This window comes from Pagrus major, chromosome 24 (assembly GCF_040436345.1).
Source record: "Pagrus major chromosome 24, Pma_NU_1.0".
NCBI lineage: Eukaryota > Metazoa > Chordata > Actinopteri > Spariformes > Sparidae > Pagrus > Pagrus major.
In genome coordinates this window covers 979,484-998,354 of record NC_133238.1, presented here as the reverse complement: position 1 = coordinate 998,354, position 18,871 = coordinate 979,484, and the positions used below count along the sequence as shown (strand labels likewise).

The following is an 18,871-nucleotide window of genomic DNA, read 5'->3' as shown; positions in this document are numbered from 1 at the left end:
CAATACAGAGGCAAATACTATCCACTCAAAAACCCAGGGAACCCCAATATGTTTCTCAAATTTTATTTGGCATTAGTAGATAAAAATCAATGTGTATAGAGTGATTAAATAACACATTTTATAGCTATTTTGCACAAATATGAATACAAGTATGCCTTGAGATTTTGGTTTGCCCATTTGGTGTGCCTTGGAAACAAAAGGTTTTAAAACCACTGACTTAAAATGGAATGTTGGCTTTTTCTGAACATATAAATCAATCAATCAATTAAAGCTTTATTGTCATTTAGCTGTACCTACAAAAGTAGTGCAGCAAAAATGAGATTGCGTTTCTCCAGGATCCCATAACACGGACACAATAAATACACACAATATATTACTATAATAATTTAAAACTAAAACTATGACTAAGGCTCATGAAGCGCAGTAGTGCGCATGCTCCAGATCAGCAGTTCAGCAATCTAACAGCTTGTGGAAGGAAGCTGTTGATTCATCTGTTTGTTCGGCCTTTTAGACTCCGGAACCGTTTTCCTGATGGGAGCAATTCAAAGAATGTGTGGAGAGGGTGGAAGGGGTCCCTGACGATGTTCAGTGCCCTGCTCCTGCAGCAGTTTAGGAAGAGTTCTTGGACAGAGGGGAGGGAAACGCCGATGACCCTCTCAGCTCCTCCAACTATTCTCTGCAGGGCTTTTTTGTCTGACATACTGCAGCTGGAGTACCATGTCGAGATACAATATGTCAGAATGCTCTCCACCACACCGCTATAGAAGGTCCTGAGGATGCTGATGGGGAGGGAGGCTTGTTTCAGCTTCCTCAGGAAGTACAGTCTCTGCTGGGCCCGTTTCGTGATCCCTGAGGTGTTCTTATTCCAGCTTAGGTCCTGCGAGATCTGCACTCCGAGGAACTTGATGTTCTCCACTCTCTCCACTGTGCGGCCACTGATACTGAGAGGACCGTGCTCGGGCTGTGACCTCCGGAAGTCGATAATCATCTCCTTCATTTTGTCCGCATTGAGCACCAGATTATTTTCTCTGCACCAACCCTCTAGGTGTTTAACTTCTTCTCTGTACATTGATTCCTCATTTCTATGAATGAGTCCCACCACTGTGGTGTCATCCGCGAACTTGATGATCTGGTTACCCTCGTGTCTGGGTGCACAGTCATGTGTTAGCAGTGTAAACAACAATGGACTGAGTACACAGCCTTGAGGAGATCCAGTGCTCAGCGTGATGGAGTTGGAGGTGTTATTTTCCGACAAGGACAGACTGAGGTCTCTTCGTCAGAAAGTCCCGGATCCAGAGACATGTGGCGGTGTTCAGGCAGAGTAGGAGGAGTTTCTCCATTAGTCTCTGGGGGATGATGGTATTAAATGCTGAGCTGAAATCAATGTACAGGATTCTGGCGTAGGTGTCTTTCTGGTTCAGATGGATGATGACTGAGTGCAAAGTGGTGGATATTGCATCCTCTGTGGAGCGGTTGGGATGATAAGCAAACTGGTGTGGGTCATGTGATGCAGGGAGGCTGGCTGTGATGTGTGGTTGGACAAGCTGCTCAAAACACTTCATCACAATTGGTGTCAGTAGTCGTTCAGACAGGATACAACTGATTTCTTTGCTACTGGTATTATAGTGGATGTTTTGAAGCATCTGGGGACGATGGCCTGATTGAGGAAGATGTTGAAGATGTCAGTCAGGACATCTGCTAGCTCACCAGTGCAGGTTCTGAGCACACATCCGAGGATGTTATCCAGGCCTCCCGCTTTCCATGGGTTGACCCTGGTCAGGGCCCTGCGTGTGTCTGCTGCGTTGATGGTGAGGGCTGGCCTGATAGATGGTAGAGAAGGACCAGTGCACCCTCTGGTTGTCAGGTTTGGTGCTTCAAACTGTGCAAAGAAGTTGTTGAGCCTGTCTGGAAGAGAAGCATCATCGTCGTTGACCCCCTGCCTTGACTTGTAATCCGTCAGTGCTTGGACTCCCTGCCACATCCGCCTGGTGTTTTAGTGTCGCAGAGGTGTTATCCCCTCCAGGTGTATGGCCGGGTCTGGGATATTGTCCTGGAGCCATGTTTCCGTGAAAGCAAACGCACAGCAGTCTTTCCACTCTCCGTGGGTTTCTCTCAACAGACCTAGCTCTTTGTTGAGGGAGCAGACGTTGGAGAGTAGGAGCGACGGTACTGCTGGTCTTGAGGGGTTAACCTTTAACCTAGCATGAATCCCGGCTCTCTTCCCCCTCTTTTGTTTACGTTCGCACCGCTTCCGCCTTCTCTTCTTACGGTTGGCTGGCTCCAATAAGATCCCGTGCTGGCGTATTATGTCCAAATCACAACCAAGTGTCATAGTTTTAGCAGCCTGCGTTACCCTGATTTTTAGTAAAGTCTCTCGGCTGTAAATTTTGCAGACTGAACGTCTGGGATAGGTAGGACACCCAAAACTTTCACTCTCGCTGATCCCTAGAGGGGCCACTGCATCCATGCGCCACTGCCAATGGCAAAGCCATTAAATTACCTGACAAAGGTTGGGCTTAGGTCATTCGGGATTCCAAAAAATAATGAGGTTTTTTTTTCACCAGTTAATGGTAATAATGGGCCATTCAGAAATTATTAAGAGTGTTTGTGATTAGACTCCTTTTTTGATATTGCAACTAAGAGGAGTTTATTTCCTTCTTGTGCATTCCATAACACCATCATCTAATCTCACAGTATGCTGCAGTTCTATTTTCTAAGACTAGGAACAGAAACAGACTGTTGGACCCTCATGAACCATCATACAATAAACCTCACACAGATCTTTCCTCTCTTTGACCACAGGGGGGCCCCATCAGAGAATACTGATCCAGGAGACAACAATTGAGAGGGCTGGCAGAGGCTCTTCTGTATGGATGATGGGCAATATTTAAAATATTGTGTTTTTTGAGATACTCTATTTATGAGTGAAGTTACAACACGGTCACATAAGTGACACCCCTGACAGTATGATCTGCATGTTGGCTGGCCAGTAGTTTGCCCACTACAGATGTGATGCCTTAAAGTGGATTCAGCAGGGGGTGGGTATAATTTTTTGTTGTTATACTGTACACCCAACTGTGTTTTGTTTGTAAGGTACTTTTGTGCGTAGCAACAAAAGACAATCAATTTACAGAGAATATTGGTTCTTCAAGAAAGTCCAGATATGTTTTATATAATAAACCACAAAAATGCTTCCACATGACTCCAGACATGACTTTTATTCATCTGTTGTAACTGTTGAGTCGTCGAGACAAGTACATGGATGTATACGTATACACTCGTGCCTGTCAACACATATTCTTCACATGTTGCAACTTGTTTGTTTGTTATTCATCACAACTGTTTATTATAGCATATAGCATTATGGCCACAGCTGGCCACAGAATCTGAGCTCTTGCACCAGACTCAATTTTTACTGTCTTCCACACTGCTACACCACACTGCGCTGCTGTGCATGACAGTGTTCGTGTATGTGCACGCGCGCGCGATGGAGGGAAGGATAGGATGAACACGAGCCCAGTCATTCCTCTTAAAAATGGCGTCTTGTGAACGAAATGAGTGAAAGTAACTGTGTAATGAGTGAGCAGCAGTAGCGCAGTTGTAGGAGCTGGATCAATATGAATTATTATGAGCTTATTAAAGCTGCTTGAGAACGTTAAGCATCTGTTCTATGGCTCAACAGCGTATCACAGGAGACAATAGACAGTGAAGTATAGGGGGAGAGGAGACGAGGGAGGAGGTTCTCCTGGCTGCTGTGACCCCCCTCCCCTCCTCCCTATCTGGCTCCCTCTCCTTCCCCAGTCTACAGGCTCGTCAAGCGGAGAAATAAACTGAAGCAAGCACAGAGAAGACATTACTCCCTCCCCTCCCCCTCGCTATCTGCCCATCATCATCCAGCCCTTTATTTCATGGAGAGGAATTATCCCGCTGCAGGCTTCGGGGATCTAGGGGCTGGGACGGGATGGAATTACGACAGATCGGCCAAAGCAAGGTAAGCTTCGGTGTGCAAAGCATGGGCGCCCATATGCTCTTCAGGATGCACCGGTGTGCTTAAACTGGCGATAACAATGGCACATCGCTGCCTGAACCTCTGCATTCAGCCAGGCTGCATGATGCTGCCACATAGTAACCACCTTCCCACAAATGCATGGAATGCGATGGAAGGTTAATAGTGGTATGGAGAGAGAGCACAGGGGAGAAACTAGGCGGATGGGTTGATGGAAGCTGAGTCTGTTATAAAATAAAAAAATAAAGAAACCACTGAAAGATCACTTCTAGGTTCCAGCATTGCCTTGTCTCCACTGCAGCTTCGTCTTGCTTTTGACTTAAATGCATGACAGGGGCACTCGCAGGTTGGTCGGAGAGGTTGATTTGTACAGTCCTAATTGGCTATATCCTACAATTTAAAGCAATGCGATGCACTGAGCTGCTACCTGCCACTTAGCAAAGAGAAATAAGTCCTGCATTCCATTAAATAGGAAAACAAAACTTCAGGCTTCTGCGTGTTTTACCAAGGCCACTTAATTTATTTCGAAGTCTTCATTTAAAGATTGTCAAATTACAATACAACTTTAACCGTAGCTAACCAAGGTACCAGTAGCTGCATAAATTTATTTACAGAAATGTGTGAAATGTGGGTGAGGCTATGAATGAACTTGTTAGGCTCAGAGGTTACAGTCTACCTTAGTAAACATTACTGTACAAGACTGTCACGTGACTGACAGACTGCCCCGACCGTCATCGAGTCAAACGTCAGTTAATTAAAGTTGACGTTTATAACGTGATGTTAATTAACATTAGCCACTACTATGTTAACATTAGGTTGCTTGACAGACAGTGACTGCATCTGTGCTGCAGTTCCCTTGTAGCCCATTCAGTCAAACTGGCAACACAGCCTGCAATAAAACGAACGTTAGCAAAAAGTCTAATTAATTAGTAGGACTGGTAACGTAGTTTAACATGCAAGCAAACTCCAAAATTATGACCGATTCACTCGGTGTGTCCAAGCTGCCACTGTTAATAAATGACAGATACAATGGGTTTTCCTTGAGCGTCAGTGTGTTGGGATTGTGGCCTGGAGACATGCTAAAGTTAGCCCCTCTTAGCTTTGCTCCATGTATGCGGTTGCCTTGACAACCACATCAGTCTTCCGCGAGACTCCAGTGGATGGAGTTCCATCACTGAAACAAATGCCAATCGAGTTGTATGCACGATGCTTTTCTTTATACTAAAAACAGAAAAAATGTTAAAAGTAACAGTAAATTATGTAATTGTTCGTCCTGCTCTGGCTAAGGTAAAGATGTTGTCAAAATGTGCATATTCTTGATTTTTTAATTGATGACCACGAAGTGGCTGTTATGTCACTCTAAATTAATAGTTAGTCTCAGACACAATCGGACGGACGGACTCGGACGCTTTCAGCTCACTCCGATGTTTATTGATCTTTACCAGAATGCCCTACAGGAGGTTACGTCATTCTAAAAGGAACATTACACCTGAACTCTCACAGCACATCCCCCTTTCTAAGTACATTACCAATGTTATTAACGTCATCACAGTTGAACTCTGTGGATTAATCATATCTGTGTAACCATTAGTTAAATCACATCTTGTTCATTCAGTCTTTGAAATTATTCAGAAATTATTCTAGTCTATAACTATAACAATAATAAAGACAATAAATAAAACAGAAACGACACTTTCTCTGTCTGTGCTCTGTCAAAACATTTAACTCAACATTTAACATATATTCAGTTGAACTTTTCTCTTTTTTTTTTCTAACTAGGAAGGTGGGGTGGACTACCCATTCCTTCCGCTGAGTGAGGGGATTTATTCTGCCCCGTGTTCACTCAGACACCCAAGCACCTTCTATCTATTTCAGTTCAAAGTCTTTAAGGTAACTTGGGAGGTGTCTCTCTCTAGTGGGATACCCCCTTCTTGGAGGTGTAGAAGCTTGTGGAGCTGGAACAGGAGCTGGTGCACTGTCCTCTGGTGGGACAGGGCTTGGTGAGTCCACGGGTTCAGCCCCAGCTTCTGGTAAAGTAATAAGATGACCACGGTTGCAGCGGAGGGTTTCTCTGGGGGTCTCAATTAAGTAAGACCGTGGTGTCCCTGCTCTCGCTGTCACTGTCGCTTTCTCCTTTATGTCTCTTACCCAGATACGGTCTCCTGGGTTCAGTATGGCCTGGTCACGAGCTCTGTGTCTGGTGTTAAACCTCCTCCACTGTTTCTCCCTCTCCTCTTGTTCTCCCTCTCTCAGTTGTGTGACATCTGTCCATCCCGGGTCGAGGCAAGAAGGGAAGGACAGGCACGGTGGTACGGAGTTTTCTTCCCATCAGTAGCTCTGAGGGGCTATGTCCGTTGCTTAGCGGCGTAGCACGATATGCCATGAGAGCCAGGTAAGGGTCTTTACTCTTTTGCAAGAGGCTCTTCACTGTTCTCACCACTCGTTCTGCCTCGCCATTGCTCTGAGGATATCTGGGGCTGGAGATAGTATGAACAAAACCCCACTCAGAGGCAAACTGGTGAAACGCAGCTGCTGAAAACTGAGGCCCATTATCCGTCCTGACCTCAGCAGGTATGCCGTGCCGCGCAAATATTGATTTGAACTGTTCAATTACTACGGCTGCTGTGGTGATTCTCAGCTTGGCGACTTCGATGTACCTTGAGAAATAATCTATTACAACCATATACTGGCTGTTATTCCAGTCGAATAAATCTGCACCCACCAATTCCCAAGGTCTGGCTGGAAATTCTGTTGGCAGGAGTGTTTCTCTATTGTTCAGTCTTTCTTTTGCACATGTCCCGCACTTCTCCACCATCTGCAGAAGAACTGGTGGCCAGTGTGTAATCTGTCCAAGATGTCTTTCTGTAGCGATTTTGGGATAACCAGACGCGTACCTTTCAGCAGTAGGTCATTTTCAACTGTGAGATCCCCAGCATGCTGATAGTAAGGATAACATGGCCCTCCTATGCTCCTTTTGTCTGGCCATCTGCTAATACAGTATTGTTTCACCTGTTTCAGCACGTCGTCCCTGTCTTGGTGGTCTTTGATTTGTTGCAGTCTCATTTCTGTGGCAGGGAGACTTGACATCACTTGATGTGCATACAGATTAATCTCTGTCTCCAGATTTCTGTCGCCTGCAGTTCTTTCTGGTGCCCTGAATAGCACGTCAGCAGTTGCTATATTTTTGCCTGGGACATGTGAAATAGTGTATGCATACCTCATCAGTCGCATTTTCAGTCTCTGTACTCGTGGGGGTAGCTCATCCAGATTCTTTGAGCCCAAAAGTGGTACCAGGGGCTTGTGGTCGGTTTCAATGTGAAACTCAATGCCGATCAGGAAGTCTGAGAAGCGCTCACATGCCCAGGTGATGGCTAGAGCCTCCTTTTCAATCTGTGCATATCTCCGCTCTGTATCATTAAGCGCTCTTGAGGCGTATGCAACTGGTTTCATTATCCCGTCCTCCTGTCTCTGGAGCAACACCGCTCCTAACTCCTGCTTGATGCTCTCAAATGCTGTTTGCTGAGGGTCTCCCCAGGCCCACATGTTTGTTCTTTTCAGCAGTTCTCTTACCTAAATGGTTGACCATTCCCAGGAACCTCCTCACACCGCTCACATCTGTGGGCTCCTCCATATTGGTGACTGCTCTCACCTTGTCTGGGTCTGCTTTTACTCCGGTCCCATCAATTATTTGCCCCAGAAACTTGACAGAGGTCTTGGCGAACTCACATTTCTCTCTTTTCAGCATCACACCTGCCTGTTCTAGCCGCTTCAATACCGCCAACAGCTGTGTGTCGTGCTGTGCCTGCGTCTCCGCATGGACCAGGATATCATCTATCTGACAGACTACACCATCCAGGCCCTCCAGCAGCTGTGACATCCGTCTTTGGAAGTGTTCAGGGGCTGAGGAGATGCCGAAACAAAGTCTGTTAAAGCAGTACCTCCCATAAGGTGTGATAAATGTGGTGAGTAGAGCAGACTCTTTAGTTAGGGGGATTTGCCAAAACCCTGAATTTGCGTCGAGTTTTGAGAAGATTTTGGCGCCTTCTAGCTGTCCCAAGGAGTGTTCCACTGAAGGGAGTAGATGTCTCTCTCTTTTGTTTCTTTTGTCTCTTTTGAGTTGTTCAACTTTGTCAAGTCCACGCAGATGCGAACCTCTGTGTCATCTGGCTTCGGTACCGGGACCATCCCCGCACACCAATCTGTGGGTTGCTCCACTCTGGATATTACTCCAAGGTCTTCCATGCGGGTAAGTTCTCTCTTGACTTTTGACAGAAGGGGCAGTGGGACCCGCCGGGGAGTTGACAGGGCAAATGGCTTAGCATCTGCTTTTAGCTCTATTCTGTACTCTCCCTCCATTCTACCTAGCCCACTGAAGAGTTTAGGGAACTGCTGTTTCACTGCCTCTACTGAGCTCAAGGACACTGTCTCTATTCTCGCTATCGGTCCAAGAGCAACACTGGCCTGACGGCTAAGTAGCCCCTTTTGCAGACCTGCAACTACATACACTGAGTTTACTACCTCTTTGCTGTCTGTACACAGTTTAGCTGTAAACTTTCCTTTAACTGTAAGAGGGCTCATACCTGCACCATATAGTTTAATCTAGGTGGGCAACAACTTTGGTCTCTGAGCTATGGTTTGATACTCACTGTCTGGCAATACAGTTACATCAGCAGCTTCACAGTTCAGATTGTTTACCCACACTGTAGTAACCCAGGCTTCGTCTGTCTGATCTAATGTGACAGACCCTAAAAATGCTACATAACCCTCCTCTTCACCTGCAATCTGGACTTCTCCCACAACTCCTGACCTGCATACCCTGGCATAGTGGCCGCTTTCAGCTCACTCCGATGTTATTGATCTTTCCCAGAATGCCCTACAGGAGGTTACATCATTCTAAAAGGAACATTACACCTGAACTCTCACAGCACAGTGGCAGTTGGATTTGATCCAGGTATTCTGCCACAATGTCCAACTTGAGCCAGTCTACTGCAGCACTTTTTTCATTAGCAAATAAATGTACAAAATGTATTAAAACACAAAATGTACACATCAACATATAACAGATTAGCACATATTAACCAATATTTCTAATTTGCTTATGTCTGACCAACACACACCATAAAAACAAAGGTATTTAATTAACAGCAATGAGAAAAAAAACATGCATATACCCAGATTTAGAGTTTAGATTCTCTGCCCAAGCCCGAGCCCGGACTTGACCCGAACCGGCCCGCGGGCCGGGTTGGGTCGATATTTCCCACCACTATCCTCGGGCCGGGCCGGGCCAGGCCGGGCTGGGCCCTTGTTCAAGCATTTGTGTTTTTTTTTTGGTTTTTAATCATTACTTTATTCATTTGCGATCCATCCCGTTCTGAATAAACAAACAACGCAGTTGACATGTTTCATCCTTGTTGCATTATTCGTTAAGATAATTCTAAACAGATTTCTGTAGTTCAAACAACTCGGAGTTGTAGTTGAGAACGTCAGTTATAACAGCCCACTGTAACGTGGGCTGGTGAAGGGGAACGTGATGGTCCACTTTAGTGCGGGTAGCTCCGGTTACTCAAGAGACGACAGGCAACATGTGGGGGTTTCCACACGGCACTTTTATTCATAATACTGACCATACCATGCCAGGTCTTTATGGCACTAGATGTTACAGGCATACACGCAAACGAACACAGGCCGAGGTTCTTGCTCCAACACTTTACAAAATAAAGACAAAATAAAATGGGGAGTCTTCGCTCTGTCTGCAGTATCCTTTCTCACGGGGAGTGGAAGTACACCTGCTCTTCTTCATCGTACAGGTTACATTACCCACTAAACAAAAGGAGGCGCCACCTAGTGGCGCTACATTGAATAACTCTGAGTTACACCACGTATTAAAAAATTGTCGGGTTTAAATCGGGCTCGGGCTCATAGTTGCAGTTAATGTGTCGGGCCGGGTCAGGCTCGGACACAACGTGCACGGACTCGGGTAGGGTCGGACTTGATTTTTTGGGCCTGATCTAAGCTCTACCAAGATTTAAGAGCATGCTTTGGACTTTTATGGGATGTATGACTAAACCATTAATTAAATTGTCAATGGTGTTTCCTGTTATTTTGGCTAATCAGTAGTAATTGTTTTAGTACATTCAGCACGAAGGAAGAAATTAAGAAAGCCCTTTATTGGTTAAGGAATTAACTGTGGAAATCCTTGTGTTGTTCACGAAGAAAACAATAGTAGATTTGGTGTTTTAGTAACTTCTGTGACATAATTCACTGGTTAATGACTGAATTCCAAGAATTTGATTTAATAAACTTTCAAAGTTGAGATTTATGGTTATGAATAAAACATGGCTATATCAAGTAATAAACGAGCCCCTCTTGGTTGCGTGATCAAACCAGGAACACTTTTATTGGTCGAGGACCACATTGAGGAAAAGTTATTTGGAGTAAAACAAGCGAACTGAAGGAACCATTTACTGCTTAAAATATAAAAAGTACCTTTTTTTTTTCCCTTTCATATTTTTATTTTATTTTCACAAATGATAGAAAACAAACAATAAACAACAATAAACACGCACTCAACAATAACACGTGACAACAACAAAAGCATCACCGACAAAAACAAAACAAGACAAACCAACTAAACAAAGCAGCAAAAAAAAAACAAACAAAAAAACAACAGCCACAATGACACTATGGAGGGGGGGGGGGGGGGGGGCACAGTGCACACGCAAGTAATTTGGCGTATAGAATGAAGTAACCTTCTGCATACTGCACAGAAAGAAATTAAACAGGAAAAAAGTATCTGTGTGCTTGAACACCAAGGAAGGATCTTATGCTGACCCAGAGCTCGCTTGTATCCACATCTAACTCCCTTAGGATGGAGGTGGCTCTTTCCATGCTTAAGAGAAAAAGGAATTCCTCCAGCCATCTAACTCTGGAGAAGCAGGAGGGTTTCCTCACCTTCCACTTCATTAAAATCATACGCTTTGTTGAGAGGCACGCAAGGGCAACCACTCTTTGGTGTTTATTACTTTGGATATTCTGGACACGGGCCCCGAGCAGGCATGTTTTAGGGGAAAGCTGAAAGTCAACTTTGAGGATCCCTGACAGGAAATGTGCCACCTCTCTCCATAGGGACTCAATGACTGGGCAGTGCCATAGCATATGGAGGAGCGATCCCTCTTCTCCACATCCATGCCAACATTGAGCCGGTTCTGGTCCATCTTTTTTAGTCTAACCGGAGTTAGACATGCCCTATTCATTATCTTCATTTGTATTACTCTATATCTTACGCATTTGCTTATATTAATTGAGTTCCTCCACAAGCCATCCCATTCAGAAGATGACAAATTAATTCCCAGATCTTGGTGCCACTGCAATTGGGTCGAGGTATTGCAATTGGGGGAGGAAAGGGATAAAAGCCTATAAAGTTTGGATACCACTCCTCTGCTATGGGCGATAGCCTCCAACTTCTCATCCAGCTCCTTGTGGCAACCGATGGCGCTGCCCGGCATTGATAATCTGTTTAAGATGGCTTTAAGTTGTAGGTATGTTAAGAAAGAGCTGCTACTCAGTCCAAAATTTGCCTTGAGTGCAGTTAGCGGAAGCATTGAACCATCCCTCAGCACTTGGCTAAGCCTATGTATATTCAGACTCTGCCATGCTTTGTCAGATAGTGGATTCCCACCTGTTAATAATAAGGGATTGTTCCATAGGGGACACGAGGGGAGGGAAATTCCACTGGTGCCTAAATTACTATGTATCTTTTTCACAATGTCGCATGTAAATTTAATGATTGGATTCTCTAATTTAGATGGAAATTTGGGGCAATACCATAGTGAAGATAAAGAAATGAACCTGTTGTTTTCCCTAATTAACTCCCTCTCAAGCCAATCCCAGGTACCTCTGGTTGAGATATCATTGTAGCCCCAAGAGAGTGGAAATCTCGCATTGTATGACAGATAATACAGAAATACATCCGGGACACCTAACCCACCTTGGGATCTCAGTTTGGAGAGCTTTTTACGGTTTATTTTTGGTTTCTTATCTTTCCATAAAAAGCTGGTGAATAAAGCCTCAATCTCTTTAAACCAGCCCTGTGGAAATTGCAATGGGAGGGAAGCAATGATGTAAATTAATCTCGGTAGAATATTAGTCTTTATTACCTCTGCTCTGCCCCATAGTGACAGTGGGAGAGTCGTCCATCTTTTGATGTCTTCACGAATCGTTCTTAGAAGGGGAGGACCATTAAGATCAAAAATTTTAGAAACTGGCGATGTGATGGTTATTCCTAAATACCTCATTCCTTCTGGTCTCCACACAAAAGGGGTGGTCTTCAGGTCCGCTGAGAAGGTTTTAGAGTTCAAGGGAATTGCTTCACTCTTGCTCCAATTAATTTGGTATCCTGAAAACAGGCCAAACGATTTAATTAATTCCAAAACTTTCGGTATTGAATGAATTGGGTTTGATAAGGTCAATAAGATGTCGTCTGCATACATATTGTCACCTATCCTTATGCCAGTTATACTGGCATGCTCACGAATGGCACATGCTAGTGGTTCCAGAGCTAGGACAAATATTAAAGGGCTTAAGGGGCAGCCCTGTCTTGTGCCACGGTAGAGATTAAAAGGCTTAGAAATCAGACCATTAACCTTGACTGCGGCAACAAGGCTGTTACACAGGGCCTTGAACCGCTGCACAGCAGATGGTCCAAAACCATATCTTGACCATATCTGGAACAAATAAGGCCATTCTAATCTATCGAAAGCTTTTTCTGCGTCCAGCGATATCGCTACCGCTGGACACTGGAGAGAGCTAGCTTTTAACATGACTTGAAGCAATCTTCTCATGTTGTTGGCTGGGAGTCTGCCTGGTATAAATCCTACCTGGTCTATATGAACCAGGGAGGTGATGACTTTCTCTAGATGGAGAGCCAGAACTTTCGCGAATACTTTGTAGTCATTATTCAATAGACTTAAAGGGCGAAAATTTCCCATGTCTAAATGATCTTTTCCTGATTTGGGAAGAAGTGAAATTGTAGCTGTGCGCATTGTCGCTGACATTGACTTATTTTCAATAATATTATTATAAAGTTGAGTCAGGACTGGAGACAGGCTGTTCTGAAACTGTATCCATCTCCCCCTGGGGATTTGCCATTGGCAAGCTTTTTAATTGCAGTTAGAATCTCTACGTCCCGCACTGGTGCCTCCAGATCATCTCTATCCAATGCACTCAATTTAGGGAGGGGAGTATTCATAAGAAATTCTGCCACCTTGTGCTCCTGAGATTGACATTCGGCCTGATATAATTTGGAGTAGTACTCTTTAAAAGTGGAGCTTATTAAAGCCTGTTCTGAAATAATATTCCCACTGCTGTCCCTTATTGCTGGAATTGACTGTTTGTTCTCCTGCTGCTTAAGCTGATAGGCGAGCATTTTACCTGCTTTGTCGGCACTCTCAAAATGTCTTCTACGCAGACGGTATAGAGCAAAGGCAGTCTCCTCATGGAGTATTGACTGCAGGTCAGCCCTGGCCATGAGAAGATCCTTCTTCAAGACAGGATTTGTTGTGTCAACCATGTGTTGAGACTCTAAAGTCTTAATTTTCGCTAATAGGTCATTTTTCTTTTCATTTCTTAGTCTACGTTTGGCAGTTGAATAAGAAATTATCCAGCCTCTGCACGTTACTTTGAAGGCTTCCCAGACAGTTTGCATGGATGAGACTGAATTCATATTTATTCTAAAGAATTCACTGGTTCTTTTTGTTATCAGGGAAACAAATTTTGCATCCTGCAACAAGGAGTTATTGAATCTCCATTGCTTTGTTCTGTGTTGGGTATCAAATATAGGACTGAAGGTCATTGATAAAGGTGCATGGTCTGAGATAAGTATACTATGAATTGCTGTATCAGTGACATTCATGGTATGATTTGAAGAAATGAGGAGATAGTCAATTCTGGAGTAAGAGTTGTGCGCGTTTGAATAATATGTATACCTCCGTTCTTGTGGATTTACCAAACGCCACACATCAGTCAGTGCCAGTGAGCTCCTCATCTCGCTAAAAGCTGCTGATGATGCACTATCTGATGGTAGGGGGCTGCTCGAACGGTCAACACTGGCATCACTGACCAGGTTGAAGTCGCCACCTATCAATAAGGGAGTATCTGCAAACTGAGCTAACAGGATATTGAGGAGGGAGAGAAAGAGGTTCTGACCTGAGTTAGGTGCATAGATGTTAACCAAGGTGCATTTCTCATTCTGAAGTGTACCTGACAGTACCAGATAGCGCCCATCATCATCCGCTCTTATTGCAGACGGTTTGAAAGAAATTCCCTTCGCTATTAGTATACTAACACCTCTGGCAGCTCCTGAGCCTGGGGCCGAAAACACTTGGCCCACCCATCTTTGTTTCAGTTTCAGAGACTCCTGCTTTGTAAGGTGCGTTTCTTGAATCATGGCAATATCACAACTCAGAGATTGGAGATGAGATAGAATCTTATATCTTTTTACTGGGTTCTGAATCCCATTTACATTCCAAGAAATCAACTTTATGGTTCTAAACATCTTTTAATAAAGTGGGCATATAAAAGGATTTATGGGATACTAAGTAATGGCAGATGTAGTGTCTACGTGATGAAAAAAGTGGAAAATAAAAAGCAATCACCAAACAGATCCTATTATATACTTCATCTTCATTACACTGTGAGAAAAAGGAAAAGTGGGAAGGGGTACATAAAACACATACAATACAAACAAACAAAAAAAGTAAAACACCGCCAATAGGCAAGCAAAAAACGAAAACTGACCTTAAGATGGGGCCTGCACCCATCTCCTATCCGTGAAAGCCAGGCGTGGGCCTCTTATGGTGAACTAGAGCACCCAGACCACTTGACTTTTCTACATAATTGATTTGAAAAACAATTGAACATATAACAGCAACTGTGCAGTCTTTCACACTTTATTTTTAACTTAAAGTTTCTCTCCAGTCTTGGGCTGACTACCAAAAAGAGAAGGGGAAAAAAAAAAAAAACCCAAAAATAGAAAGAGAAAGAAAAAAAACACACACACCTAATCCCCATTGTACTTAAATATATTGATGTCTTCCTTATTCGTCTAAGCGGGCACTTGATGGTTCTTTAACTGAAATCACTGCCACCAACATTTTTCTTCTTCTTGATTTGCAGTACCATTAAAAAAACATAATAGAAAAATAAATAAAGAAAAAAAAATAAAAAAGGAGGAAAGAAAGTCATTGCCTTTTTGCACAGTTTATCCAAAGTTTTACTCACATACTGTCCAGACCAACTCAGAAGAGATTCGGCAGTCTACCTCTGAGGTCCTTCTCTGCCTCAGCTGCGGATTCATAGATCAATCGTTGCCCGTCAATGGTGATGATTAATCTCGCCGGGTGTAGTATTCCGAACCGGTATCCTTTGCTTTTAATCTTCTCGATAATGCCGGAGTATGTTGCTCGTTGCTGTTGCACCCTGGGAGAGAGATCCTGACGGACAAAAAAACGGGTGCCTTCCCAGGAGAGAGTGGGCTTCTTCCCCGCGGCCTGGAGGATATTTTGATGGTTAAAAAGTACCTTAATGTACTCTACTTTCCTTTGAGAGGGGTTTGGGTTTAGATCTAAATATTAAAATTGTCACGTCTTGCTGTATCTTCCCAGAGAGCATTCAGATAAAAGTTAATTTACAACATTTGCTGACTTCAGTAATTCATCCCTCTCATCTTTTTACATCACAGAGCTGTATTGAATAAGACACCCTCTTACAAAAGCTTAAAAGACATTCCAGGTTATTCTAATGTCATCAATACAACCCTCAATAAATTCCAAAAATCACTTCATTACTGTTCTCTTTTGTGCTTGGTAAGTTAAAACTATGTAATCAATTATAGCTGGTTCACCTGAGAAAAACACGAGACAGGAGACATGAGATCAAAATCTATTGTGGAGTAAGTTGTACGTGGGTGAGAGAAGAAAGTAGTCTTTTCCTTAAATGAAATAATTTATCAACTAGCAAATATAAGTCCCTAACTTTTTAAATTTGCTATATTTATCTCTGCCAAGGGGTTATGTTTTCTTGTTTTGGTTGGTTGGTTGTTTTTTCAGCAAGATTGCACAAAAACTACTGGAAGGATTTCCACAAAACCCCCATTAGCCATTGGTGCTGATCGGGAAAAAGGGAAGGATTCAGGAATTTTTGCTACCTTCTTTAACTTTGTGAGAGATGAGTTGTTTTCTATATTTTTGTTAATTTCTCGGGAAAAATGCATGGATCATGATGAAAAAATATATTTTTAGGTATTTTAGGTATACATATATAGGTGGCTGATATCTATAAGTGAGTACAATTTGATGTGGATCCTAGATCTGGAAAAATGTTGGTGGTGATAAGTTGGGGTATACAGTATATAGTCATGCTCAAAAGTCCACATCGACTTGTATGTATATCACAGCAGTCTTGAATTTCCAATGATTACAACAACTCTATTTTTTTCTGTAATGGAATAGAACATACTACTTTTTCACAGAAAAACATTCATGTGTTGGGTTCAATAATGAATAATAATAAATAGATCTTCCGAAAATGTGACCAAATCTGCTGGGTCACAAGCTTAATTTTTAACCACTCCTCTTGGCAGAATTGGTGTTCAGCTCTGTGTTCAGCTAAATTTGTTAGCTTCCTGGCACAGCAAAGTCCACACATTCTGGACTGGGAAGGCCATTCCAAAACCTAAATTCTAACCTGATTTAGCCATTCCTTTACCACTTTTGATGTGTATTTGAGATCATTGTCCTGTCCAAAGACATGCAAAAAAAGTTATGTTAATTGTCGCCCAATGTCAGCTGGGATTGGCTCCAGCTCCCCCGTGACCCTGAAAAGGATAAGCAGTTTCAGATAATGGATGGATGGATGGATGTCCTGTTGGAATGCCCAACTGCACCCAAGACCCAATCTTCTGGCTGATGATTTAGGTTTTCCAGAAGAATTTGGAGATAATCCTCCTTCTTCATTTAATCCATTTACTGTCTCATTACATTAATATTGTGACGATTAGGTTACTGACTGTTAGGGGTGTCACAATCTTGATTGTAAGTCGGATATCGATCGAAATGACGTCACAATCTCAACCTTCGAAATCAAAGGTGGAATCGAGGATTTAGCCACGCCCCCAGTATTACGTCCGGCAGGCATGCCAAGAGGGAAAAAAACAAACACACATGTTGTAGTGCGGCGAGTTAATGTTACTTCCTCTAACCTGAAGCTGCAGCCAATGAAAAGACACCAAGGCAACTGCTGATATAGGAGACACATAAACTGAACTTGGACCCCCTCCTGCTTCTCTGAAATCACTGGTGTGGAAATTTTTTGCATTCCAGGTGAGTTATGTCAACAACATTCACGCAAACCACAGTTTGTAAGCTATGCTATGTGCATATAGCATACGCGTCCACAGGCAACACAACAAATATGGCAGGACATCTCCCCAGGCATCATAAAGAAGTAGAAATTAACTGAGAAAACTACAGCATTGGCACAGCCAACCCTTCCATACTCATTAAGAGCTAAGCTTCCACAAAATTGAACTTGCACTAAAGCAATAACTAGTGCTATAGGGGTATTGTAGCATCAGACATACAACCTTATTCAGTGTTGGAAAACCCTAGATGTAAGCACTTAATTAGCGTACTGGAACCACGCTGCTAAATGCCAAGCAGGTCACATCTTACCACAAAGGTGTTGCCCTTCGTGTAGAGCTGTGCGATATTACGATATATATCGTAGTGCGATATAAAAATGTCTACCGTAGGATATAACCCTCTGTTGTTTATATCGTAATTTTAATGTGTAGACCATTTGTTTAGCACTGTTGCTACACTAACGTTAACGTACACTACGGTTGTGATTTAATATGGCATATAAAGCACAACTCAACGTCAGAATGACCGTTGGATATCCAAATTTTGAGTTCAAAACAAGTTCATTGTATGAAGGCGATGTAACTGCAGCAACGCTACTGCTTTGTGGTAGCATTTTTACGTCACCCGCAAGGACTCGTTTACGGCACCGGTCGCCCGGGAGTAAACAGAGGCAAAGCAGCATGGCAGAGACGGAGGAGAGCGCAATGGAAGACGAAAATAACATTACTAGTTACGTTACATCAGACGCGGATACAGAAGCAGAACCCAGCCGCGAGGCCTACTGGCTGTCCTACCCGGTAAAAGATCATTATTTTTTTATATTTACATAAAAGCTTGGAATAGTTTTTGTTTACAAATTCTTATTTGTTGTGACAGTCCTGCAAAAAATCACGAATAAAAGGAGAAAGTGCCATTCATTTGCCTTTCATTCACATGGTTATCAAAAATAGTGCTGAGATGTGATTGATTCGAATATATATAATTCTAAGAAAAAATACTATATCGGGATATATATCGTTATCGGGATATAAAATTAGCTATATCAAGATATAAAATTTTGTCCATATCGCACAGCACTACCTTCGTGTATGATAATGTGAAGGAAAAAGTCTGAGTAGTGCAGATTTAGTGGCCTTAACGACAGATTGCTGGACCTCCAGAGCAATACAGTGCTACATGAACATCACAACACACTACATTAATTGTGCACTCTTCACATCTGCAGTTACAAAAGAGAGTCACTAGATGGCAGGTACCCTCTATGACTTCTTTTGTTTACAGTTAGTTTCCAATTGACTGGTGAAACAAGTTATTGTTACATTTATATTGTTCATAAATTATTTTAATGTGACAATAAGGCCTTAGTGTGGTACATTGCAAACGAATAATGGAGATTATATCACTTATTACACCATGTAGACCATCTTTTGAAATAAGAATAAAAAAA

The 18,871-nt window shown here is 43.0% G+C and overlaps 2 protein-coding genes across 9 annotated transcripts in view; both read left to right on the top strand.

The window, feature by feature from the left end:
- Window positions 1-3,202, top strand: part of prrg2 (proline rich Gla (G-carboxyglutamic acid) 2) — a 40,552-nt gene extending 37,350 nt beyond the window's left edge. For all 8 annotated transcript variants that reach the window (XM_073462220.1, XM_073462219.1, XM_073462217.1 and 5 more), the window contains one exon: window positions 2,803-3,202. In XM_073462220.1, coding sequence (XP_073318321.1) covers window positions 2,803-2,845 — 43 coding nt within the window. In that variant the 3' untranslated portion in view covers window positions 2,846-3,202. The remainder of the gene's footprint in view (window positions 1-2,802) is intronic.
- Window positions 3,203-3,908: 706 nt separating this feature from the next.
- prr12b (proline rich 12b) overlaps window positions 3,909-18,871 on the top strand; it is a 79,508-nt gene continuing 64,545 nt past the window's right edge. Inside the window, exon 1 of the mRNA XM_073462211.1 lies at window positions 3,909-3,991. Coding sequence (XP_073318312.1) covers window positions 3,909-3,991 — 83 coding nt within the window. The remainder of the gene's footprint in view (window positions 3,992-18,871) is intronic.